The sequence below is a fragment of the Pelmatolapia mariae genome, linkage group LG12, assembly GCF_036321145.2.
Source record: "Pelmatolapia mariae isolate MD_Pm_ZW linkage group LG12, Pm_UMD_F_2, whole genome shotgun sequence".
In the NCBI taxonomy this organism is placed as follows: Eukaryota; Metazoa; Chordata; class Actinopteri; order Cichliformes; family Cichlidae; genus Pelmatolapia; species Pelmatolapia mariae.
The window spans coordinates 18,706,262-18,732,853 of NC_086237.1; the positions used below are offsets into that span (position 1 = coordinate 18,706,262).

At 41.4% G+C, this 26,592-nt stretch overlaps 3 protein-coding genes across 6 annotated transcripts in view; 2 read left to right on the forward strand and 1 right to left on the reverse strand.

The window, feature by feature from the left end:
• Positions 1–6,415, forward strand: part of trpm3 (transient receptor potential cation channel, subfamily M, member 3) — a 116,216-nt gene extending 109,801 nt beyond the window's left edge. For all 4 annotated transcript variants that reach the window (XM_063490645.1, XM_063490647.1, XM_063490646.1 and 1 more), the window contains 3 exons: positions 57–250; positions 406–538; positions 856–6,415. In XM_063490645.1, the coding sequence (XP_063346715.1) occupies positions 57–250; positions 406–538; positions 856–2,476 (1,948 nt within the window). In that variant the 3' untranslated portion in view covers positions 2,477–6,415. The remainder of the gene's footprint in view (positions 1–56; positions 251–405; positions 539–855) is intronic.
• Positions 6,416–9,856: 3,441 nt separating this feature from the next.
• klf9 (Kruppel like factor 9) lies at positions 9,857–14,423 on the forward strand. The gene is made up of 2 exons (XM_063489743.1): positions 9,857–10,957; positions 12,361–14,423. The coding sequence occupies exons 1-2, from the start codon at positions 10,549–10,551 to the stop codon at positions 12,639–12,641; spliced, it is 690 nt and encodes a 229-aa protein (XP_063345813.1). The 5' UTR covers positions 9,857–10,548; the 3' UTR covers positions 12,642–14,423.
• Positions 14,424–14,571: 148 nt separating this feature from the next.
• Positions 14,572–26,194, reverse strand: fam219ab (family with sequence similarity 219 member Ab). The gene is made up of 6 exons (XM_063489744.1): positions 25,926–26,194; positions 24,878–24,977; positions 20,720–20,825; positions 20,053–20,133; positions 19,911–19,965; positions 14,572–16,562 (listed from the first exon to the last, which is right to left on the reverse strand). Exons 1-6 carry the CDS (start codon positions 26,001–26,003, stop codon positions 16,404–16,406), a joined length of 579 nt encoding a protein of 192 aa, XP_063345814.1. The 5' UTR covers positions 26,004–26,194; the 3' UTR covers positions 14,572–16,403.
• Between the last annotated feature and the right edge of the window lie 398 nt (positions 26,195–26,592).

The following is a 26,592-nucleotide window of genomic DNA, read 5'->3' on the forward strand; positions in this document are numbered from 1 at the left end:
CAGCAGATGTAATCTTTCTCGGCTTGTATGGCGTCTCTGTCTGTGATTGTCTGTAGTAATACATTCTTCGAGGTCAAGTCCATCTCCAACCAGGTGTGGAAATTTCAGCGCTACCAGCTCATTATGACCTTCCATGAACGTCCGGTCCTTCCTCCACCTCTCATCATATTCAGCCACATAACCATGGTCCTCAAGCACCTGTGTTGTCGATGGCGCAAGCATGATGACGATGAAAGGGACTATGGACTGAGTGAGTTGCACATATACAGTAATAAGCTTTTTGTAATAGAACTCGTTACATTTATTCCATTTTAGTGCAATAAAAGTGTCTGTTTACGAAAAAGGAAATCTCTTCAGTATTTCTGAATAGTTAGCGTTAGCACACTCAATCCCTTTTATCCACAGAGCTTTTCATCACAGAAGACGAACTGAAGAAAGTCCATGATTTTGAGGAGCAGTGTATAGAGGAGTACTTCAGAGAGAAAGATGACAGATTCCACTCCTCCAATGATGAGAGAATCAGAGTCACTTCTGAAAGGTCAGACATGGCTGCACTTAAAAGCAGTGTCCGTATTAAAACCATCAAACAATAGAAATATAGAACATATTTCAATACTCATTTCCATTTTTCTTTTTCTGTACAATGGCCAAGAGAGCCCAGCACACTCTAGCAAAAAGAAACTAAGGGCAAAGAGAGAAAAGAAGCTGATCAATCTGATAACACAAAAGTGCATTTAGAATTTCATTTGGTGTACAGAAATGTGTAGCTAAGAACACACACTGTTTTTCCCTCTCTACTTTACCCCCTCCAGTGCTTTTATGATGTTTTTCTCTCATTTCTGTCTTCTCTGTCAGGGTGGAGAATATGGCGATGCGTTTAGAGGAAGTCAATGAGAGGGAACACTTCATGAAGGCATCTCTACAGACTGTTGATATTCGTCTGGCCCAAATGGAAGAGCTAATTGGACGAATTACTGTAGCGCTGGAGCGCATGACTGGTGTCGAGCGCGGGGAGGTCCAAAAAGCACGTTCTCGGACTTCGTCTGACTGCACAGACTCTGCATACATACTCCGCCAGGCTGAGTGCCCTGAAGCGGCATACATTCTCCGTCAAAGCAGCTTTAACAGCACAGAGGGGAACTGCTACCGCCTACAGGAGGCTCTAGAGGGAACAGCTGAGGGTTCCATGTCTCCTCCTTCGCCCACTGGCATAGCAACACGGACCAGAAGTCACTCATTTTATGTTGGAGCTGGTCGTGCTGCTGAACGGGGAAGTAGAGCTGAGCGAGCTGAAAGCTTCTTCAAAGACCGCTCCCTCAGTCTCCACAGAGCCAACAGCTCACAATCTGTGTCCTCAGCTGCCGGCCCCAAGGAGTCTAAGCCCCTCCCACTGGCGACGTTATCGGTCTCCCAGCAGCACCGTCCGTCATCCTGCATTGATATCTATGTCTCAACGTCTGAAGAGGTGGGGCCTGCGGAGGTCTTTCTAGATCCTCTCCGTATGGTCCCACCTCTCCAGAGAGACTCCTCGCTGCAGTCAGATATAATAGAGACGGTGCTGCCTGGAGGCCGGGAGTTCAGCAGCGCTGCCACCAGCGGTTTGGGCGACAGGCACTCGGAGGGCGGTGCAGGCAGCAGCGGAACTGCTGGAGCTATGTTTGATGACAGTGCTGCAGCTGATTTGTCATTATGCTCAGCACATCTCTTACCAGACAGCACTTTACCTCCTTGGGATATGGAACCATCCCCACCTCCCTCAGCAGGGCTGCTCGAACGTTCTAAGAGCAGCCGCTACCTCTCTACCGCAGGCACAGGATTCCTGGATGAGCCTCCTCTGGTCAAGTCACACAGCCTCATGTTCACACCAAGAAGCTGTTATGGTGGGATTGGGGCCGGAGTCCAGGTAAAGGCCGCGGAGTACACCAGCATCACTGACTGCATCGATACACGCTGCGTCTCATCTCCATACACCCCCGCAGAACGCTCGCAGTCACCTGGAGGTTCCACTTCATTCCCCTTTGATAAGCCGTCGGACGTTGGTTCCTCTCATCCAGAGAGAGAGGCAGAGCTTAGTCACACAGAGTCTGATCCTGAGGACCCTGATGACCTGGTTCCACCCCCTGATACCCCTCGGCTAGGGGTCCTAGGTGGGCCCAGTGGGGCCCCTCTCTGCTCCCCCTTCTCCAAGCTGGAGCGAGCAAACAGCTGCTCGTCAGACGACTCCCATCCTTCGCTCACGCTGGCTCCTCCGCACCGGAAGAGCCTGTCGGTGAGTGAGAGGATGGAGAGAGGACCAGGTCTGGGGGCAGACAGGGGGCCTGGGCCTGGGGGGCGGGGTCTGGCAGGAACCAGAAACCCCTTCCTCAGGAGCAAGTCTGGAGCAAGGCCTGACACAGCCAAAACTGACAGCCTCTCAATGAGGAAGCTGGCAGCTCCGTCGGCTTTCCGCAGCTTCGATAGACAAAACTACACGTGACGAGGATGTGTAAGTGCACTTGCACACTGTTAGGACCAGAGAGGAGTATTGTGAGGGCCGAGGGCTAAAGTGATAGCAGAGTGAAGTTGCCCTTAGATGCTAATCTGGACAAGATCTAAGGTTGGGTTTTTTTCCCGCATTATATCTCAGATTAGAAAAATGTATTCATAGTCAGTATTGAAGGGCAGCTTTACCCTGAATCATGAATCTGCAGAGAAGGATTGGAGATATAGGGGTCCTACTGTACACCAGTCAAAACAAAGAGCTATGAATCTAGACTAGTTTTTACCTCTTGTAGCTAAGTAACTCTCAGTTTGGTGTTATGGCAATGGAAGGTGTATTCGTACTGTATGTCTTCCACCCACCACCTTTACTTCAAGTAGACATCTTTCACTGTGTTACATCACATATCAGTCACACTAGTCACACACAAAGTATACTGTTACTCCTAGCAGCTTTATATGGTAGACACTGTCAAGTCTGAGAGGCCAAGGGAGAAGAGAAAGAAAGAGAAGACACCCACCTCTTTTGCCAACATAGAGTCATTACTACTGCAAAATCTTACCTTCAAATACATTTTCCCTGCTTCATATAATCCTAACTCGCATAAACTCAACCCAGAAAGACATTAACATTTCTGGCCACTTTGTGAAGAGATCAGAAGTCTTTGGACTTCACTGCACTTCAAATGATATCACTAATATGAGAAAAAAAAGTACCTCTAAGTACACAATCTTTCACATAATTAATAAATATTTCATTTTTGAAGGATACAGTTCTTTCTCTTCTGTTTGTATATTGTAGCATCAGAGAGGAAACGGCTAAAGCACTCATCTTTGCCAGAAACAAAGCAGCATTTGAACACACTGCAGTCAAAAAGTCAGCATGCCACCATGTATCTCCTGTGGCCGTGCTTGAGGCACTGTCCTGAGGCATCATGTAAGGGCATGAAAGAGAAAGGCGCTCTGCGTATGGTGACATCCTCATGTTTATCCGCGCACACACTTGGTCAGTGAAATCCTACATATCACTTGGAGAGATACCTTAGTTCATACCTGACTCCAGAGAGCTTTTACAAGTGCAATTGCAATAGATGGGGACAAGGGGGCGTTATGAGCCTGTGTGAGAAGCAATGCTTGCTGGGCAAACCTGATGTGAACCTTAGTTGCCCGCACCTGACACCAAAAATCTTTTCACTCCAAGAATCGTAGCTCTCTTGTAGCCCAGCCCTCTTCCTTCAGGTTTCGGCAGTGGCATTATTTTTGAAATGGTTTTTACATCCGCCTGCACCTAACAGATCCGTCCTTCATCTATCCAATAACTGTCATCCATTTGTTTTTCTCCTTTCATTCTTTTTTAAATTGAATTCAAAGCAGATCACTGCAAAAAGAGGCTTATTTTAAAAAACACACAAAAAAGCAGTTGCCTAATACTAAAACTAATGTTGAAATAAGCATACAGATCATATTGAAGGACCTTGAATTTATTTCTGATTGATTTATATTTGGAAAAGCTTCGGAATGAGTTGCCAAGTATACACATTCTAGCTGAGATTTATTAAGAAAGGCATGCATTTTAAAGTGGCATGAAGGAGGAAACATAGGGTCATTAATATTAAAAGATGAAAGCCAGATCAGTGTTTTTAAAAAAGTTCTCATTTTTTTTATTGTAAAGAAAGAAGTCTGAAAAAGAAGATGTCTTTTTCCGATAGCTTTGTAAAGACAAAATAGCTTCAATCAATAGAATTCTTACTGATTTTTAATGTTTGTTTTTATATTTTCTCACTCTTATGATTCAGTTTTAATCATGTTGCTCTTCTTTTGAGATTGATTCTATTTATTGACATTTTCTTGCTCCTTATTGATAATTGCAGTAAATGCCTGTTTGAATTACAAAAATCAATATTTATATCTTCTCAGTGATATTTTTGTCGAGTATTTTCTAATTAAGCTTTTCAATTTAATAAAAGATGACCATCTACATGCACTAAATGACAATGTATTATATTATTTATTAAATATATAGACTTGTCTGATATACTGTACATTTCGATCATATTTAAAGTATTTAAAGTAGTTTTTATTGTATGTTTTATCAACCAGCTTATGAGAATTTTCTAATGTTGACAAGGCAATACATAGTTGCCAGTATACCAAACTTAGGGTGCCTTTTGGGCATGGATGGAGTATGTGGGGACTGAAGTGATTCATAAATCTGTGAATTTCCTCTTTTCATCTTTGTCTTCTGTTGTCAAGAGGCCAAAAAATCAGTGGTTATGTTCTCACAGACATTTGTTGTTCTCTTTGGACACATCTGATGTACAGAGTGGGGGAATTGTTGTTATCTGTAAACTGTATCATTGCTTGTATGGGTATTTATTTGAATTCCTTCACCAGAACACATAAAAGATCTCACTGACAACAATAGCTTTGGAGGATAAGAAAAAAACCAAATCTGCGCACGAAAACGAGGGTGAGGATGTAATATAAACAGTAGGTGTCATTACAGTAACTGGTCTTTCTTGCTTGAATTGGATTAAATCATGTGGTACTACCCAAATCTAATGATCTAGGACTGTTAAAAGCCCCCAGGTGATGTCTCTTAATTTGAGAGCTACAAAAGATATTAAACAACTGTGGTCCTGGGCAAAGCGCCACACCACGTGACCAGTTACCTGACTTTTCTAGGTAGAATCTGGAGATTGTCCCTTTAACCTTGTAATCACAACAGAAGTTGCAGTTAACCCCAATTGTGTGCAGTGGCTGGATGGCAAACCTAAAAGATGAGAGTTTTAATTTCCTCAACACATATGTAAGTCATAGCATAGTTTAAAGATGAAGGTCAGTGCTCAGGGACAACATTACCCCAGTGATGCAAGATGGAAAGTTTATCGTTGAAAGAAGGAAAGAAAGAGTCCAGTATAATCACTGTGCTTAATGAGTCTAACCCAGAATCTTTTTGATCATAGAAAAACTATATATTTTTGTGTTTAGGTGTTCAGAAATGGCAATACAATGCATGAATGTCTTCATACCTGATCAACTTGTTCTACCACAAAAGTTGAAAACACCAACAGTACAAACAAAAGTGAGGAATGTTTTAGCAGTCATGCTTAGTTGACTCTTGCATTTTGAACCAAACCGAACTCTGTCAAACCAAATGGAAACACGCTGAGTCACAGCTGTTGCAGACAGGATTAACTAACCAGAGGTCACCTCAGTCGTTGCAGGGCCAGTCAGAAAACAAGATGGCCGCGTTGGAATGAAAGTTTATGCCCTTCTATTTGACCTTACATTCTCTTTTATTCTTTTCAAAGTTCCTTATCCTCATATACGAGAGAGCATACATGTCCAAGGCATGTAGAAACTCATTAAGGTTTGTACATGATTGTGTTTGCGATATGCTGACGAGACTGTTGTGGAAGGTACTGACAGGAGGCATGCATGTGTGCGTATGTTTGTACGTGCGTTTAAATAAACTGCGTGTGAATCGGAAGTGTAGATGACACTAAGAACTGGGAGGCATGCCAACACAACACAACCCAACAGAATCTTAATGTACAGTATTTTTTAAATATTTTACTACACTGTCTCTTAAAGTTTTGGGGAATCATGAGCATATATGATAATAATAATCAACAGATTTGCTTCCCTCCTATGAAACCTGTGACTCGTAAGCTTTAGAGTATCACGCACATGTTTTTTCTGCAATAACTGCTGATGTTGTTCGACTAAAAGGGACTTATCCCTCTACTGGTCACACTTTATTTAATGTCCTTTAAATGCATGCAGTTCTTCCACTCAGAGTGTACAGAGATGATGTGTAATGATGACTGAGAGAAAGATAGAGAGAGATTATAATATGAAATCAAAGTAGTGAGTATTTGGATGCAAATACAAATCTGTATTCTTCAATGTGAATAGGATCATGTCTGGCATGCATTGTCAAATAAACTATTAAATAGATTGGTAATTTGTGTCTTGTCTGTTTTTAATTCACGTGGATACTCAAGCAATGAATGACAGCACACTGAGTACCCTCACCACTACCAGCTGCTTTGGATGGTTTACCACAGGTATTTAAATGCATCCATCTGCACTGCTCCTTGCATCTTCACCATTAACACCCACCTTCCTCTTGCCTACCTGTGTCTTGCTTCTACTGACTTTCTCCTCTCTTCAGAAAAGGAGAATGAAAGTTCCTACACTCTACACATTATAACATCCCAATATCTGATTGGGACAATGATTTAAACTCTGAAGTTAAACGGCTACAGGAACATCAGCATCTTTGACTTCCTTATGATGTATCTTACCTCAATTTTATTTATATGGCACTAAATCACAACAGCGGTCACCTCAAGGAGCTTGCCCACTGCGCAAAGTGACATCGGCGTGACAAGTGCTGGATCAATATAGACATGATCTGCACGTCTATCCGACATCCAGTGTTTAGTGGGTGATATTGTAAAGAGTGAGAAAAGCAGCACGGGCCTATTGCTCAGGTTACCCTTAACCCTCTTAAGGGAACCCAGCCTTCAGGATCCAGCCCTAACTAAGCTTTATCAAAAGGAAAGTTTTAAGTGTAACCTTAAAAACAGAGTGTCTGTCTCCTGAATCCATACTGGGAGTTGGTCCCACAGAAGAATACCTTGAAAGCTTCTAGTTTTAAGCAGAAACGAATCAAAAACAAACAAACAAAAAGTCTTTGTAGAATACATAAGGCAACAAAGGCTCATAAAGCACTGGAGCACATCAAGCTGTTCTGTAGATATGGCAACACACCCCTGCATTGACTGTCCTTTGTAAAACTTCTTACACTGCCATAAAAACACAGCCTGGAACTGGTCCCAGAGTATAAATGGTTTTCACACGCTTTCTTCTGCTGTAATAGAAATTCTTCAGTAAACAGCTGAGTACTGAGTACTTGAATATATTTATGTCATATTGGCCAGGTCCTGCATGACACCTGTGGTTTATACAAACGTGGTTTTACATATTAACTGTGAAGGTTTTACACTCCCTGCCGTGCCCGCGCTGTGCCTGTATTCCACCGGATCTCCTCCAGTCTTCCGGGCTGTGAGTGTTTGGAAACCGGGGAGGGGCGGGGTAGCCTATATTAGCACAAGGGAGAGGGCCAGCAGTGGTGCGTCAGCTCATACTCCGCACGTGGAAGGGAACATTTTGTACTGAGATTATGCGCGCACCCTCCTCCTCCTCCACCACTTCTCGGTTACATGACACGCACGCGCTCACACACTTTAAAAAAAACAACCTTTGCAGCAATCGCCGTACAAGTCACCACAACAACATGACCCAGATGCACCGTGCACTATTGAACTCTTTGCACGTTAGTGCGAGGAGGAAGCGGGGAGCAGCAACTGCGGCAGCCGAGGAAGCGCCTCCTCTTCCCCAGAAATGTTTACAGCTCTGCTGCAGGAGGAGTGGGAGGGTGGCTGCAGAGACTACACTCGTCTGGCCAAGACCCTAGTTTCAACCAGATTTTTTTCCTGGAAATCTGGGGGTTCTGCTGGAGCAAAGTGGGGCGGAGTTCCAGCATGGGGCGATCGTGGAAAAAGAGCAAGAAGTCCTTGTACAGTTTGATTCTGGGATGCAGAAAATAGAACTTATTGTTATGTTATTTCTGTTCCAGTTGACTTGAATACTACTCCCTCATAACCCTTGTTTTTCATATTGATTCAACACAGGACATATGAATCTATATGAGCTATATATATATATATATATATATATATATATATATATATATATATATATATATGCAGCAGAGGGGCAGTAAGCTTCGTCTGAATTATGTATTTTTGTTGTCATTTACATTGTGACAGCCACCAGCTTGGTATGTAGGCTATACACTAGTATGGGGATCACACCAGCATAAACCACGTTTGTCACCAGGCAAAGTTCAAACCCATATTTTGAGAACACTGAGTCCTGTCCTATAAAAACGCAGGACCAAACCTCTCTGTGGGTAAACAGAAAAACAAAACCAAGGAAGAACATGTGTCCAACTCTTAACTACAAAGTTCACGTCAGGGAGAACTGTCAAGAGCTCACATTGCTCAATCCCTGAACCCCCTAAACTGAGGATTTTCTAGGAACTTTGACCACAAGTAAACCACCCTCTGCACTTTTTAACTAGAGGGGTCTTATTTCACTTTTAAGTGGGCTGGCAGTATTATACTCATTCCTTTTTTTCTTTTCTTTAAGCAAACTTTTAAGAGACAATGGGAAACATCTAGTCTGAAAATGTTGAGGCACAAGGGAAAGGTGCTGCCTCGTTTAGTTCATAGTGAATAGTAACTTGGCAGGATTAAGAAACATAGTTCTAGGGTGAGCGTAAACTAAGGAAACTATCAGAATGTAAACATTAAAAATGTTTTTATAAAGTCGCGGGAAAAAGTGTGACTGTAAGAAAAACAGTAGCTTTATCTTAGATGTCTTTATCTCACAAAACAAGCTCAATATTTCAGCCCTCTAAAGTGGAACTTGTAAATATTTAGCAGCTGTTAAAACACAGGGGCAAACTATAACCACAAGCTGTTTTTTCCATGCATAACAGAGTATTTATTTATATATATATATATATATATATATATATATATATATATATATAATTTTTATGTTTTTCATGCAGGCATGGCAGTAGCAGTATAACAGTTTACCATGGAGGTATCGGCATTATAAATATCTACAACTGATTCAGGGAATGCTGATCAAATGACTTTTCCATTGTTGAAGGTCTTATATTTAGAGTGTGTCTATTTACTCAGATCGCAAGTGTTTTAAGAGGTCACTGAAGAGTGCAGTGTTTTGGGGTTGTGCTAATTTAGAGCTAGTTTATGGCTGTGAAAATGGGACACAGTGTGAGGTCTGTCATCAGCCAACAGCCATCATTGTGGATTGTTTGGTCTGGACATAAGAAAATAAAATGCATGTCTCTTCCTTTATGAGGCAGGTTTTTGTGTCATCGTTAAAAAAATAATAATCTGCTGGCTGGTGCTAAAGCATGCTGTATGTTATTGTGTATGGTAGGAAATTACCAGAAAAGCTTTGACTGTGAGAGAATGACAGGGATGATACTGAAGTGTTTTGTACACATTACACAGGTCAAATTAGGTGGGATCACCGAATGATGAAAGAGACAAGTGACTGAAGCAAATCATCCAGAAAAGAGGAAAGGACACCATTTATTGCTCTCAAAACTTAAACTTCAGAGAAAGAAATTTGTAATTATTATTAAACTTGTTATTAAAAAGGCATGTAATTATAAATCTGACTAAATACAACCAATGTTAATTATTCATTTTCCTTGTATCCCAAATCACAAAGGGTTGGATTTTTGTTTTTAATGACGACGACTCTACATATAGATCTACACCTACATGGACTTATATTTTTCTTAATGATTCTTCAAATCCATTTTTACACTCTAACACCCATATTTACCATTTTCCTTAAGTCCCTGAAGGTAACATGAGTGTGGTCTTGCCCTTTTCACCGATCCCAGTCTTGTGATTAGTCGAGGGTCTTTTCACTCACTCCGGTCAATAGGCAGTCCCCCAAAAACCGAGTCACGTTTCTTCTCATCCAATCACAGTCCAGTTTAATTATGACACAGTGGGATTCCGCGAAATTGTTTCTTGGAGTTGAACTAAAGTGCTGCTCTCTGTAAAATAGGACAAGTTGACCCGTGTGTGGGTGCGCACAGGGAGGTGGACACAATAGCGCCGTGGGTAAACGCTGTGATTTTGATTCGTCCGCTAGAATTAAAAGGATCTGGAGGAAGAAAGAGAAAGGAGGAACCGGGGAACAATTTCAAAGCGCTATCTTTCCTGAGCGGGGCGTTTATTTATCCGCCGCGCAACCCCGACAAGAAAAGCGCAGTCTGCGCGGAGTGGTCACATTGAAGACGACACGTGTGGATGATTAACCGCATGTTTCCTGGGAGGACTGCGGACTGATTACTGTATCCGCGTTGTCGGATAGTTTTTCCTCGCCTCTCAAGATCTGTTGTTTTGCTTCTCTCCTCCCGGCTCTGCTTCAGGGATCGTGATGTCGTCGGAAGTCGACGTCTCTGCAGACCGCGTCCCCAGCCGACCACCGCCGGGGCGGATGGAGGACGTACTGAAAGAGAGCCAGGAGAACAGGACTTTACTGATGGTGGCGAGGATTTTGCTGGACTTGAACAAATGCAGCCCCAACACTGTCAGCGCTGGAGAAAACAGATGTCTCGGGGGCAGCGAGGCCGGCGCGCAAGAGAAAGCGGAGCGGGGGAGTCGGCTGAGCGGCGGGGACAGCCGCGGCTCTCCGGCCAGCCAAGCCAAACATCCCCGGAACACGAAGGCGGCGGCGGCGGGGAGACTGCCGTGCTCCGAGAAGAGACACCGCTGCCCTTTTGCTGGCTGCGGGAAGATGTACGGCAAGTCGTCCCACCTTAAAGCCCATCTTCGGGTCCATACCGGTAAGTAGAGTGAGAGGTGATGGGGTGCTTGCTGGGTGCTTAGGCGACACACCTACGATACCAACAGCTCTGCGTCACTTCGACCCTTTTTCGTATTTTTCTTATTTATAACGTAAGACTCTTAACCGGGCACTGAAAGTAAGAGTAAATTGTGACGGAGTAGAGTCCAGACCTGTGTCCCGTGTTGTGAGACTTTTAGGGGCGTGACCACGTGTTTCTGCAAAACCAGATTATAGGAAAGGTGGTCTCATGATCGCCTACTTGTGGGAGGGGGTGTGACTCACCGGGACATATTGGACAAGAGGCTGGCAGAGAGGTGGAGAGGCAAGGGGGAGGAAATCTTTGTTTTAACGTCCCGTGGACACGCGGCCAGAGTGCGATCTTGGGTAAACACCACGTGCGGACGCCCATATTTGCGAAGCTTTATTGTTGAGATGTAATAAATGACGCCGGAGCATTGGGCATCATGTGACCCCAATAACTCCTCTAATGATTTTAGCTTTGTGTTCCTGCCACCACTCTTCATCATACAGCACTGGCAGTCGGAGTAACAGTGGAAGAACATCTGCCGACACATTAAATAGGTCGTGATTCACACGCGGGTCACTGCGACACTGTTGTCCCCACGTGTTCTTGTCCGGAGGTAACGCACACTGCGCCACCATTTCCTCATACGTCATCCACCTCCACTCCCCTCGCGTGGGGTTGTAAACAAGAGCTGACATGTGGTTCTGCTCAGCACGTGGAAGCGCTGTTGAGGGGGTAGTGTGCCCTGTTTCACCTCAGGGCTATCTTGACTGACGGCTCCGATGTCAACATGTTATTGTTCTTAGCAGCAGTCTTTCTGCAGGTCTTAGTTTCGCTCCAGACCTCAGCCTGTGTCTTATTTTCACCCTTCTCCTTTTCCTTGTCACACTTGATTAATCTCGCAAATGTGTGTCTGTGCTTTAATTTTGATTGTTTCTTCCTATCACAATAAGTTTTTTCATCCACTCTGATTGTTGCTATGCAGAATACAGCCTCCAAGTCCTCTGGGTTGTCTGTTGGTCTCTTTGTTATTCATATTCTCATACTTGTGTAAATACAAAGCAGGTGCCACAGGAGACTTTGATCTCTCAGGGATCTTTTTTTTAATCATTTTGATTTTTGATTTTTTATGTTTTGTAAAATAAGTATTAAAAAAAGTATTTGTTCACACACAGCAAACTCAAGGTAGGTCCTATAATAGATTTCACAAAAAAAAAGTTGACTCTTAATTTGTTTTCTTTTTAGAAGGAAAGAAGAAGTGCAAATGTAACATGATAACATGATTGATTTTGCGGTGAGGAAGGAGTGGTTTGGGTTGGTTAATATGATTAGTTGTGTAAATGTACAAAAACAAAAACTGGGTGTGTTTCCCTCAGGTGAGCGCCCCTTTGAGTGTACCTGGGCAGGCTGCGGCAAGAAGTTCTCCCGATCGGATGAGCTCACCCGTCACTATCGCACGCACACAGGCGAAAAGCGCTTCAACTGTCCGATGTGTGACAAGTGCTTCATGAGAAGCGACCACCTGAAGAAACACGCCCGGCGACATCCAGGCTTTCATCCCAGCATGCTCCAGGGCTCCGGCGCGGCCAAGAGAAGGCGTTGCTCCGTGTCCGTGTCCTCCTCTGATTCTGGAGACCGAAGCCCCACCGGGGTGTGAGACACACCCACATACTGTACATGTGCACACAAAGGTACATACTGCACATACGGAGGCATACACAGACATCCACACCCGCGTGTGACGCCTGTACATTTTCTACAAATCCTGTCGAGCCAGACAACCAGCCAGACCACAATTCAGAGTTTACTACACATGTAACGAAGCAAACATGACAAATCTGACTGTAATCACACTAGAACTTCTCCTCTCATTCCCTGAGGTGATTGTTATTTATTAAGGGTTATTTCAGGGAAGTTCAGTTCTTCTTCAACTTTATTATGTGTTGTCAATTTTTTTTCTTTTTTCTTGAAAGAATCTGCCGTCCAAGTGGAAACCATGTACCCATAAAGTGTTTGAAAAACACTGCATGAGTTCACTTTGCATCGCAGACTTCCCTTGCAAATGAAGAGAATGGGAAGAACGCAAGTCCTTATATTCTTAGCGCTTAAAGAAGTTCTGGAAATAGTCCTTTAATGAATATTGTTATTGCACACATAGACTTATGCACACTTGAACAGTTGCTTTTCAGCCAGGATAATGCAAATGCACAACACAGCAGTATTATCATGTAAATAGCTCAAACTAACTTCAGATGGGTGATATACTAAGTTTAGTGTAGTTACATGTTATTAGAGAGTAATAAGAAAACTATACTATAGAGAAATATAGAGCCTGTTTATTTAATTTCACACATTTTGCCATGGACTTCAGGTATAATCAGGTGTGTTATGAGCTTGTAGGGATAAGCAGTGTGCTTCCTTTGTTGAAACACACACATTGCAATTAAATGCACCAATATACCTTTATAGTACCTTGTCAAGGCCATAATACACAAGCAAATCTCAGCATTTGTGTTGTTTCTTAGTAATGCTTGAAAACATAACAGGGTAAAACCTTTTAGAAGATAATGTGGTAACATTTTTTCACTTACTGTTTAAACACTACTCGGTGTTCTGACCACAGTGATTTATGTTTCGTAAAAGTTCGTGCCTTTTGATGGTTTTGTGGCAGAGGGGAATTTCTACGTTTTTCAATACTACCTGAATTAACATCGTCAGATTCTTTGTGTTGCTGTTCAGTAATACTTTAAAGCTCAACGACTGTCTTCAAATGCCAAGAGTGCCAGTTTTGTTTGGACTGCATTTTTTTTTTTTAAATCAGGGAATAATGTGATGTGTGGACACATGACTTAAAATTACACCCCCTGGTGTTGACATGGAAGCACAACATTTCTCGCAGGATAGAGTCCTAATTATTATTATTATTATTGTTATTTTTATTCTTATTGTTTGTCCTTCCATTTGAGGAGTGCTTTCTTGATTAGTTCAAAAAATTCCATCATGTAGCATGTTTGTATGTATTTTCTTTGGTACAGTGTATGTTTTATTTGTCCGGGAATCTTTTATAATATTACAAATGGAATGAGAGGTCTTATTAAGCCACTACAGGAGCCAGATGAATTATTATTGATGTCATTAGTTTTCTTTTGTACTTGTCACACGATGCATTCAAATGTCCAAATAGAGTCTGTAGCTTGTAGAATACAAACTACATATATTTGTGAAGTGAAATGCTTATTTTATTTTATTTTTCTTCTTTTCTGGCATTATGATGACTGTGATTGGATGCTGGTGCCTTTCAGGTTGAAGCCCTTACTTCTGATGCTACTGTACTGTAATCAGGGACTGTCAATGCAAATCCCATGCTATTGCAATACACATACCTGTGTAATAATTGTTGCTCAAATGTTTTAACATTAAAATTATCCTTTTGTTTTTTTTTCTTTTTAAGCATTCGCCTCTTTCTTTCGCGTCTCACACCCATAGTCACACTATACAGCCATTATTATATATTACCATAATAAATTATGAATAATGTTATTATGGATAACCAAGCACATCAGACGCTGTTTCATTTGCATTTTGTTTATTTGTCATTTTCATACACTGCACATAACATTGTTAAATACTGTAATGGAAGTGTTTACGTTACAAGAAAATCTTTTGTTTTTCTTTTTTAAAAAATAAAATAAAAGAAAAACAGTTATCACTTGTGTCTAAATGTAAAAAGAAAAAAAAAAGCATAACTTCTTAGACAGCAAATGCTCTTCAAATAAACTAATCAATATGGAACACAGACATCTTTTAAGTTTTTTCTATACTTAAGGCATACTCTAATTGCAAATCAACAGCTAATTTAGAGGAGAGAGGGTCGTAAATGAAGGGCATTAGTGCTCCAAGTCAACGATCCTTGATGTTGCAAAAGCAAAACGATTTCCATTCTGTTTGAAACAGAAATCGATGCTGTCTCACTTATTATTTTGGCATTGTAGATCTTTATGCATGCATATGCATATGTGTGTGTGTGTGTGTGTCTTGAGTCATCTTTCTAAGATGTATACCACGAAGCAAATTCAACATAGCCAGGCTATCTTTGTGTTAGTTAGCTTGACAAAACCTAAAACGCCACAACAGTGGCTGTCAGCTGCCTTTGTTAAGTCTGGCTTTCGTTTTTCGCGATCAGCAGTATTTACCATGGTGATTTAGTCAGGTTAAAAGAGAGCAACCTTTCTAACACTGAAACCTCTGACTTTAAGCTTAAGATAGCTCGTTATTAATCTCACTTCGAAGTACACCTCCTCTGGTGTGTGAACCTGTGTTCACCTAATGACCTGTGGCACTGACACAGAAATGGGAAGGAGGGAGTGTCCGGTGATCATCAGGTTGCTTTGGCCTTGATAACGTGGGGATCAGAGCAAGAAACAATATGTAATCATCCCTTTCTACACAGTTCATTTTCACTGCTCTGCAGGAAACAGTACAATGATAAGGGCTCCCCAAAAAAGTAAAAAGCAAAATGTGCAAATTGAAAACAATGCAACAACAGTAGCGTGTGATTGCACAAATCAACTGTGGTGCAAAAAAGCTACTTGCTCATTATTTACCATTGGATTATTCAGTCAGATGCTCTTCGTGCAGTTTATTCCTCAGCTATTCGATTTCATACATTCACTCCTAAACTCTGTGATGCCACATCTCTCTTTGCCATTTAGGCAAAGAGAGCAGAAGTCTTGAAGGTGATGTTAATGAGTGCAATGACCTGGTCTGTGCTACATATTAACCCCTTAAGGTACAACAACAATACAGTTTCCTCTGTTTGGAGAATCAGACTTCTACGACACAATCAAAATCTGAGCATCAGCACATTCAATCTTAATTATCCCTCAGGTTAAAAAAGTAAGCGTTTAAATAAAAATAAAAAAAACTAACAAACAAACTAGAAAATAAAATATATATATATGCAACTCAGAATTCAGGTAAACAGAACAGCTGAGTCAGTTATGATAATGTTTCTTATTCTTCTGGGAAACTGAAATCACTTTAGAGCATCAAATGAACTTTTCCTTTTTGTCAGCTTTTATCAGTGTGTTATGTTAAATCACGTTGACCAGGAGAAGAGCTCTCAAACACAAGTGCAAGTCCTACCATAGGAGGAAACCACCACTTTACTAATCTTTTTATTACATATTGATTAATTTCAAATATGTTCATTCTCCTAGATTTTAAACCAAGGTTTCTATAAGGTAATTTGATTATTTGTTGTTGTCAATATCATCATAGCACTTACGATATTCTAACAAGGTCTCACTGTCGCCACTATCATGGCGAAGTAAAGTCACAGCAGATAAAGACGGGAGGGCAGGGGAGCTCATGTTGTGTGGAAAAGAGCAGGGGGGGGCAGAAGGCTGGAAAGGCAGAGTTACTGTATTTGACAGGTGGTAGAGGAGGTTGCCTGGCAGCACATGCAGGTAGGGTTGACTGATTTGGGTGGGATCAGATCCAGGTCCTCGTCGTCGGGGATTTCGTCAAGGCGGTAGCCATCTTTCAGCAGCTGAATGTTCAAATCTTGATTGATTTGCTGAAAAATGAGAGGACACAGAGAGAGGTCAGTGAGTTACAGCATCATTTACTAACCCTTGGGTTGCAGATCACCGGGCTGCAGAGCTTTTGCAAAAGCTGGAATGTGCCAAAAGTAATGACGACCAAACATGTAACTTTATGTGCTGATTCCCTTCCTGTCACACAACGAATTACTAAAATCATGTGACTCTAGTGAAAAAATAGTGGTGGACAGGAGTTTACATCCACTCATCATGGGCGTGAAGGTCATGGTAAGAAAGAGTGACCTTTATCCTTTAGATCCAGATGTATAGCTGATTCTTGTCCTGTCGAGGTGGCTCTTCTATGTGGCTGTTTGGTTTGTCTAATGTAGAAGACTGAGAACTCCTCATTACACTGCATAGTATACACTGCGTTGTTTAGTTTGTGTTTGGGAGTGTTGTCCTTGGGACAAACCATTATGATGATGATGATCCTAATTCGAGGAGGCCAATGTTCACATTTTGGACAGAGAAGACAGCTGGTTTGAAAGAGGATAAAAGATGACCTCATCTATGTCCACTGTGAACGATCATCTTTGAACAGAGAGGGTGCCTTACGACACCAGCTGTCTGCCACCTACAATCCAGTTTTGAGATCTGTTCCCAGATGCCTTAACGTCCACTCACATCTTGCATCAGGTGATCTCAATGGTTCAAATGATAGGGTGAAGCAAGATCTCACAATCGTTTCACCCAAAACCTCTTCTGATAATGACCCACACCCTTTTCACATCTTGGCTCATGTGATGAGGCACATGATCAATAGTGAGTCAATGACCCTCTTAAGGGACAACTCCCACTCCCACTTCCACAAGCTCCTTAGAGTTCTTTTGGAGTCATTTACATTTCTGGTTTGCTGGCACAGATCCGGCTTTTAAGCATAGTCAACATATTTTCGAACAGACTGGGGTCGGGGCTTTGGGAATACCATTGCAGAAGCTTAATGTTAACCTGCTTTTTCCACTCCAAATTCAGTTTTGATGCGTTTGGGATCATTGTCTTTTTGGAAAACCCAATGTGTGTTTAATTTTCAACTGCATAGCTTTTGATTTGCGGTGAAGTTTAAGAAAATGGAAGTTGTTTTCCATTATTTCACTTCGTGCAATATACCAGTTCCTCTGACAGCAAAACAGCCCCGGAGCATGATGCTACCACCACCATGCTTGACAGTTGGTACAGTGTTCTTAGGTTTGAAAGCCTGAATCTACAATCTACAGTTCTTCTTAGATTTTCGCTGAGTTCTTTGGAAATCTGAGTATTGATCAGTCCAGTGACTGCTGTTAAACAAAACCTGTTTAGGATGGCAACAGAAACTACCATTTGTAGTCAATATATGGTGTATAATCATTCCACCCTGGAAAAGTTTATAGAAATATATGGGCTCAAATTGTGGTCATAAATATTTTGTACTTGTAAATCAGTTTTGTACTTGTAAATCAGGATTTGTATGTGTAAAGAGAATTTGTGTGTGCGTAAAAAAGATTTGCGTGTGGACATAGCCAAAAAATACTTGTGAAACTCTGCACTCAGGTTTCAACTTACAAGTACGGATTTTGACCCTATTTTTCTTCCTTTCAGCTGATTGGTCAATGTCATGTCAATCACAAATTTAACTATCGAATCAGAGAACAGATGGGTTTGGCTGTCGGAGGGGCGCTTTTTTGAACTGCAGGTCCTTGAAGGGTAATACAGCTTGAATCTTTTTTACGCACACACAAATTCTGTTTACACATACAAATCCTGATTTACCAATACAAAACTGATTTACAAGTACAAAATATTTATGACCACAATTTGAGCCCATAGAAATACCATGACATGATGAGTAGATGTAAACATCTGGTAGGCTCGTCTAATCTGTATTTTTATTTATTTATTTTGTTAAACTAGCTGTTTAATGTTTGACAGTCTCAGACAGCTTATTGAGATAGTGTACTTCTTCGCTTTACTGCAGAAAATTAGGTGAGAGGATTAGAGCCACTCTCATATGTATAAGAAAAACTTAACTCGAGTGAGCAGGCAGGTATTTTAATTTATCAAAAAGGAGAGACATTTGTGAGAGCAGCTACAGGCTCAGCAGAAAGGTAACAATATCTACACCTCAAAAGTTTAATAATTGGCATGTTTTATCTAGTTTGTATGATGTACTGAATGACCCAAACTTTAAAACCATTCTTATATGTGCTCAGGTTATCTAATTCCTCTGAGTCTCCACTGATTACCAGCAAAAGGTCCATTATTTCCTAAAATGCTGAGAAACCCTTTCAACATTTTAGGAGTTTCTTTGCAAATAGCAGGAAAAGGGTGTGTTTGTTTTTTAATTTTAATGCTAAGTGCGAGTATATCCTCCACCTCATTGTTTGGTCCTTAAAAACACTGCTCCAGGAAATCATTTGTGCAAACTGCATGGTTGGGAACATACGAGTTAGAGGAAAGTAAAATTCCAAAGCGCACAGGAGGACAGGTAGGGAAAAGAAAAGAGAAAAATAGATATGTTTATGTAAATCACTGGTAAATCAAAATCTGATTGTACTAATGCAATAAAACATTAACATTAACAACAAACATTAGGACTGTCTATGCTCGTGATTTAGACTGGTTAAAAGTTCGAGTGGTAACCATGGCAAAGTGAGATTGGGCACTTTCACAGATGGCTGGAAGCATCATCACTTGGAGCGTGATAACTACTGTTCCTGCTGTGATTTTTTTAAATAACCAAAATAATTCCTTTGTTTGCACAAAATGTGTGCAGTCATTTTATCTATATGCTGTTCTGCACTCTATCAACAATAAGCACAACAAACAACCTCTGTTTGGCCTGCAGTGGAACTGTATATGTACTTGTTACACCCAGGTTAGCTGGAACTAAGAGAGAAAATAAGTGCTTTAAAGTATGTAACGTGTATTAGCTATTCATTTCTGACAGCATGTTGGAATTAGGATCTGAGACTGTAAAACTCACCCTACAAAACCCACAAGCTTGGACTCGTCACAGACAGGTTATGAATATGAGGATGTGTCTGCGATTTGCACTTATAGTGGCAGCAGCGTTACAAACAAGATTTGCAGGGGCAGACATGCAGATATCACATTTCATTTGTATCCAGCTTTGTGTCTAATAGACATTTGTCTGCAGATATATCTGCAGTGTAATCATGCGCTTGCAGGGAGTGTACATGCCCACAGAATTGCCATGGATAGTTTTAACACTGGCTTGTAAAACCCTAACACTTAGCCTCTTAATAATTATGGAAGATGGGGGGAAATATGAGAGTAAATACAAGGGGGTGGGATGCACTGATATTTGCTGAAGCACAAGCTCTTACCTCGGCTGAAGAGTATCCCGACGAGGAGTATCTAGACATGTCAAAGTCATCGTCGCTGAAACAGAAAAACACAGGATACTATATTAATATCATTAATGTTTGCTTATGTGCTTCTCAGAAAGAAAGATGTTTGTGTGTTCACCTGTCTGTATCTAGGGCCACCAAAGGCTTCTCATCTGGGCTCTGGTCTAAAGACGAATAGCCTTTATTGGGAACTACCAACCTGCATTGAGGGGAAAAGAGAGAGAGTTGAGATCAGGCACAGAGGAGGAAAAAACTGTTTCACAAGCTGTGAGAAGTGAGCAAAAACAGGACTGGCAGAGATGTTGAAATAAATGAAAAGTAGGCCTGGAGGCAGCGTCACAGCTGAATCACTGGAACAACAGAAGCATGAAAGCAGTATAATGTCTAACTTCAGACATCTTACAAACCCTACATCAGTACGACTCTTTTTTTGTACAGCCTTAAAACACATTTTTGTTTCCACACATGGCACATTTAGAAAGAACAAAATAAGCTTAATTTCTACATTTGAAATACTGTCACACCTAAGCATCTTTATTTGTATTGTTCTGTGGCTTCACTTCAGGCTGGATCATTACAATTGTTACAGTACTCCTATACTTAAAGCTACTACAGTTACACAATTACACCACATGAATCTCTTTCAACACGTAAATTGCACTGTACGAGGTTTGCTGTGAGAAACTTCTAAGTACTGAGATTTTGTTTATCAATAACAACCAGCCAACAGAAGTCCTTCTCGTAATTTCTCGACTGACCCCACGATGAGACTGCTCGCTTCTTACCGTGTTCTGGCCATGACATTGTTCTTCTTGGGCTGCTGGTTGACTGGACTACCTACAGTGTTGCCGTTCTTCAGCGAGCCCTTCCTAGCCAGCTCTCTCTGTTTCTCTGTGTAAGGAACACAGAAGCAGGCAAAGACATAAAGGTTGAGCTTTGAACAATAAATGATCTGTATAAGAGTGACGGAATAAGTTTAGCTAGTAAACTACAGTAAGGTAAAGTAATACTTGAGTTAAATGTTGCAAATATGCACACATGTTCATGTTTACTTTACTTAGGCACACTTGTGAGAATCAGGTGTGATGACCTGATTTAGTTGAATTCTATATTAACCCTTTGACTGCCTGCTCAACCATTTGGTTTAGCATATTTTGAGAGACTATATATAATGAACTGGAGTACTTAGCTTAACTCAACCTTATTGAGCCATCTCTACCACTTGGTTGAGTTATGTTATCCTAAAAAAAAACACTAGATGGCACTGTGTCAGGATATGGCAGGCCTCATCTGCCACCCTCCAACCAGGAAATCAGAAAGCAAAAAATCACTCTGGACACATGGACTGTTTTGGCTAAAAGTTTTAAAGGTAAGTACATTTTTCTGCAGTATAAACATGTCAGAGTCTTTACTGAACATGATTATGTCATTTGATACCAGAAAATAGCTGTAATAAATCCATAATATTTTTTTAAAAACATGCTCAACCAAACGGTTGATTTGTCAATTGATGGTAAGAGTAGCAAAACTTAGCTAATGTTTAGAACTGTTGTTTTAACATATGAAATTGACTATTTACTATTGAATATAAATAATTTAATGAAGTTTAATGAATGCTTGAAGTTCTAAAACATTAGAGATTCGATATAAGGCTTGCAGGGTTTTCACTGGCTCTGAAAAAGAAGATGCAATTCTTCTAGGAAGGCTTAAACAGTCTTTACGGGGTCCAAGTAATCCTCAAGGAGGTCTGACAAGTTGTGACAGTTTTTGAGAAGGGACCACAGGTCTTTGAGAAGATTTAGGGAGTCCTGTGGCAGGTCCTTGAGGAGGTTCTGTATGTTAGAAGGAGGCCCTTGATGAGAAATCTTGATAAGAGAAAACAGGAACCACCAAGGAGTACCGGAATGATAAAGAGACCATCCTGATTCTTGAGGTGCTTCTGCTGGTCCTTGATATGAACCTGAAGAAGCTTGGTAGTTCTTACTGGGGTCCCAGAAGTTCTTGGTAGGTAGTGGTCCTTGACCACGCAGACGACATCTGTGGCAGCTTCAGTGGGTCATTGCTAATGTTCCAGTGATTCAAGCTGCTCTTGTATGTTGAGGGCATAATAAATGTCCAGCACCTAGACACCTCATTGGGTGTCAAGTGCATTGGCACTGTTCGACCAAATCGCACAGGTGGAGCCACTTTGATGACAGACAAAGAGCTGATGAAGAGAGGGCGTGGAGCTTTTGACTACAGGTCTGCTGAAGGTGTGATCTCAGTTAAATGGTTTGACAACAAATGTGTGAACCTGCTAAGTAATGCTTCTGGGATCATGCCACTTTCAACTGTCAAACGCTGGAGCAAAGAGTCCAAGGCGAAAGTTATGATCCCATGCCCATCACTCATCCCTGCATACAATGAGCATATGGGAGGGATAGATCTCTCTGACATGCTGGTACACCTGTACAAGACCCCAGTCAAGTCTAAAAGATGGTACCTGTTACTCTTTGGTTACATGCTTGATCTGTCCATTGCAAATTCCTGGCTGGTCTACAAGAGGGAATGTGGACAACTAAACCAGAAACCAATCACACTCAAAAGATTCCGCCTGGCAGTTGCGCATAGCTTGAAACAAGTCAACAAGCCAGCATCCAAAGTTGGCCGACCATCATCCAGCTCTCCACCACCACCAAAGAAACGATACACCCCAAGACCCTCACAACCACAGCCAGATGTGCGATATGACTGCTTTGGGCATTGGCCACTTCACTGTGACAAGCGAGGCCGATGCAATTACTGTCCAAAGGGCGTCTCAAGATGGAAATGCCAAAAATGCAATGTTTTCTTGTGCTTGAATGCCAGTCAGGAATGCTTTGCAGTGTACCACCAGAAGATCTAATCATCAAGGGGTATTGGTGAAGTTGCATGAACGGCAAAAGAAAAGAGCCAGAACTGTTTCAGTGTGTTCTCAAATTTTTCCAGTGCAAAATGGTAATGGTATATAATATACCACCAGAATTTTCTGGAAAATAAAATAAAAAATGTTAGTGCTGTTCCAACACTACAGTGAAAAGTTTATGTTAACAACAGGTCAAAAGTGAATATGTATGTTTATGAATTTTCGGTAATTGCAGATCAAGTTTTTGATCAAATTTACAATATTTTTGTGTTTTATACATTTTGTGGTTTGTTATTATAATGGCCACTGTTGAAATGGAATCCAACAATGTTTGATGTTTTACTACCACAATGAAGTGGGTCAGATACAAATTTGGGTAGTTATTGTTTTGCAAAATGAGTATAACCTTTACTTTTTTCTACTAGTTATGTCTGTAGAACTTTATGTAGTTGTACCATAGAGAGACATCTCAACCGTTTGGTAGAGGGTAATATTTAAAAAACTATAAGGTGTGTATGAATTTTTTTTTTTGATTGTGATCATTATTGACCTAAAGGAATAGAAAATATGGACAAATAATTTTTTCATTGTATTTTTCTTGGTGAGGCAGTCAAAGGGTTAAGTCAATCTTTACTTTAAGAAGACTGAGATGGCATTTCTTACTTAAGAAGACAAAGTCTTGGTAAGCTGTGCAGCAGAGTAACAGACGTGACTTCAGGGCAGATCAGTTTCTGCTCACTGGAGAGATTTGCTTCAATGATCAGCTGACCAAAGAGTGCTGATTGTTGCTGTGTGAGCTTAGAGGACTGTTAAATTTGTTTAACATATTACAATTCAAAGGCCTAAAAGTAAAATGTATTCAGAAACTTTGCATGTGACATCAAAAACTAGAACCTCCCCCTTTCGGCATCAGCTACTGCTGAACTAAAATCTAAAAACATTTGAATGTCAATGCATTTTCTTAACCACTTATAGACTGGGGTTGTAGACGAGGCTGATGCCTATCTCAGCTGACAACGAGAACAAGAGTACACCCCGGAGAGTTGCAAGCTCCTCACAGGGCTAATACAAAGAGACAAACAACTCTGCACACTAACACCTTCACCTACTGCCAATTTAGGTTCACCATTTGATCCATGCAGTCACTGGGGGAACCTGCAAACTCCACACAGAGAGGCCTGGCTCACCAGCATTTTTGAAACCTGACCCTTCTTGCTGTGAGGAATCTGCACCAAATACGTTTTTACATGACATATAGATGTAGATTGTATTTTTGTTTTGTTTTGTTTTTTATCTCAAGGTCACAAAAGCAAAGTGATGAATTTAACAAATATGTACACCTAATGAAATCAACATAGTTGCCAAAGTAGTTTTATAACAATGTTTAATTGGACGCAGAACCAAGAAACGGCGAGAGAGAGAAGATAGTGGTAACGTATACATAACTGTAGCTGTACAGCCTAAAAAAAGAGCTTTGACTAACAGAGTAGCTCACTAATTCTTAGATATTATTGACTCTGAGTAAACATATAGTAACAAACAGTTAAAAAAAACAAAACATTAAAAACTATGTGCTCCTGCTCGCCACTGGACTCTGTCCAAGGTGCTGAAATGAATCTTTAAGAACTGTGGCTTTCTATAAAGACGGCATGAGAGGGGCCAGAGAGGCTGTTATTCCCTGCCTTGAGGACAATCACATTGGGTTTTGGGAACATGCAATTGGCCTTTTGTTAAAAATAATAGACTAAAAGATTAGTGGACAGATTCTAAACATAATCAGCAGATTAATGAATAAAGACAATAATCTGTAGCTGCGTCCCTATTACAGTAGTAACCGCATTAGTTTTTACTTAGCAAGGCATCAAGAATAATTATAGAGGTCAATGTGCCATTAATTAAAATGCCTCAGCACAGCTATACAGTATCTATGCTGGTTCCTTTACGATCTGTGTCTAGAGACTACGCACCATTTTGTGTTTGACAGTCAATCAAACAACACTCCAACAACCACAGATGGACAGACAGACATTTAGCCTGCAGTTAAAACTGTATCTCTCACCTATTTTCATCTGCAAAGGTGAAGGCTTGTAGTTTATAGTGACAGGCTCCCCCTCTCTGGTGTCTGAGTCAGCCTCTGAAGCTGTGGACGAGGCAGGGTCCTGGACACAAGGAAGTGCAGAGATGTGTTTTACTGAGGCAGCGATGAATAATGAATGTCGTTTTGTAATGCACAGTAATACCCACCATAGCTAAGCAACGGGAATAAATGGTAATAAACACAGATCTGTGATTTGTGCCAACAGTCTTAAAATAAGTGTGCATCTTACAACCAGAGAACAAAGGTAAGAGGGAGGAAAGGCTTTATAAACAACAACACATGAGGAACGGTGGGGACTTGTGGTGTGGGGGCACCTGGAGACAGCAGGTCAGGTTGCTTTAGGTCTAGTCTGGTTCCCCAGCGGCCCCGGCGGCGGGCAGCAGAGGCCGCCCTGCAGGCTGCAGTAACCCCGGGCCCCGCTACAGGCCACGGAGCGCTCCGTTAAACCGTTTACACTGAGATTTATATGTAAAGGCGAACCTTTAATGGCACATACAAACATATACAAGCGATAAGGAGCTCCCTGCTAATCCCGTCAAAGTGACGCAAGTGGCGTCGATACCAGAGTAACTTGCTGCATGGATGCTGAGGATGCAGCAGCAGCAGTGCTGGGATGGGATGCTTGTTTTCGCCAGACATGACGGATGCTGCGCAGCAGACCGGACGCTGTTTGCGTTATGCCGAGCGACAAAAACAAACAAACAACCAAACAAACAAAACACAACAAAGCTTGTTTGTGAGCAAAATCCACGTCCCCTCGTGTATTCCGCCGTCGTTTATTCGATTTCACTCCGTGAAAGCAGCCGGGAAACTTGATGGAGAACGTTCTAATGGCAGCCCACATCAAGCAGCATTACACATGGCAGGTGATGCGATTGTCGGGGTCTCAATCTATGAATGGCAAGGCCTCAAACACTACACAAGTATGCGCGGTTGTAATGTCATTTTTAATTAAACAAGGCAAACAGATCAAGCGCCGCCGGTCATTTCCAGACTGTTCTAGACTTACCAGCGGCTGCATCTCAGCCTGCATCTCCGCCTCCTGTACAGCACTCGGCACTTGAAATCTGTCTATTTCTTCCATCATTTTGGCAACGCGCCTCTTCCCTCCCTTCTCCTCCAAAGTGAACGATGGTAGCGGATCCTTTCGACGAGTTATCACCGAGATCGTAAGTGATCTCTGATTTCTAATAATATTTGTAGTTTTCCGGTGGAGAACTACATCCCAGCAGGCAGTATGTCGGCGATGGTGTGACCAGTTGGATGACGGTGACTCCACCACCCACTTCCGGGTTTGGCATCCCAAAATAGGGTACGGGGACCCAAGAGGGCCTTCCAAAGAGGGTTAGTATGGTCCCCAACAAAGTGTGCAGTTGGAGGATTATGTGAATGACTCGTTACACAGTATATGAGTATTTCCCCTTTTCTTGTTATTCACTCGATATTTGCCATGTTTAGACCTGCTCAGGCACAATCTCTAAAGAATTATTTAAGTTTAAATATTAGTACATTTGCTCTTTAATAACTTTAATAACTAATAAATTACTTTAATAATTCGTCTGAATCACTATTTCAGTATTAAAATATTCCAGTTTTTTATTTAGTGAATTACTGGAGAACCTACATAAATGAACTAAAATATATATTAAGAAATAATAAGCTGTCATCCCTGTTGG

Bases quoted from the DNA above. Each gene is read 5' to 3' on its own strand.
- fam219ab (XM_063489744.1), bottom strand. From the start codon at position 26,003: ATGATGGAAGAAATAGACAGATTTCAAGTGCCGAGTGCTGTACAGGAG. The intron at 20,826-24,877 runs GTGAGAGATACA...TTCCTTACACAG, and splicing joins ACCTTTGCAGATGAAAATAG to AGAAACAGAGAGAGCTGGCT. The intron at 16,563-19,910 runs GTAAGAGCTTGT...CTCATTTTTCAG, and splicing joins CGGGATACTCTTCAGCCGAG to CAAATCAATCAAGATTTGAA.
- klf9 (XM_063489743.1), top strand. From the start codon at position 10,549: ATGTCGTCGGAAGTCGACGTCTCTGCAGACCGCGTCCCCAGCCGACCA. The intron at 10,958-12,360 runs GTAAGTAGAGTG...TGTTTCCCTCAG, and splicing joins CCATCTTCGGGTCCATACCG to GTGAGCGCCCCTTTGAGTGT.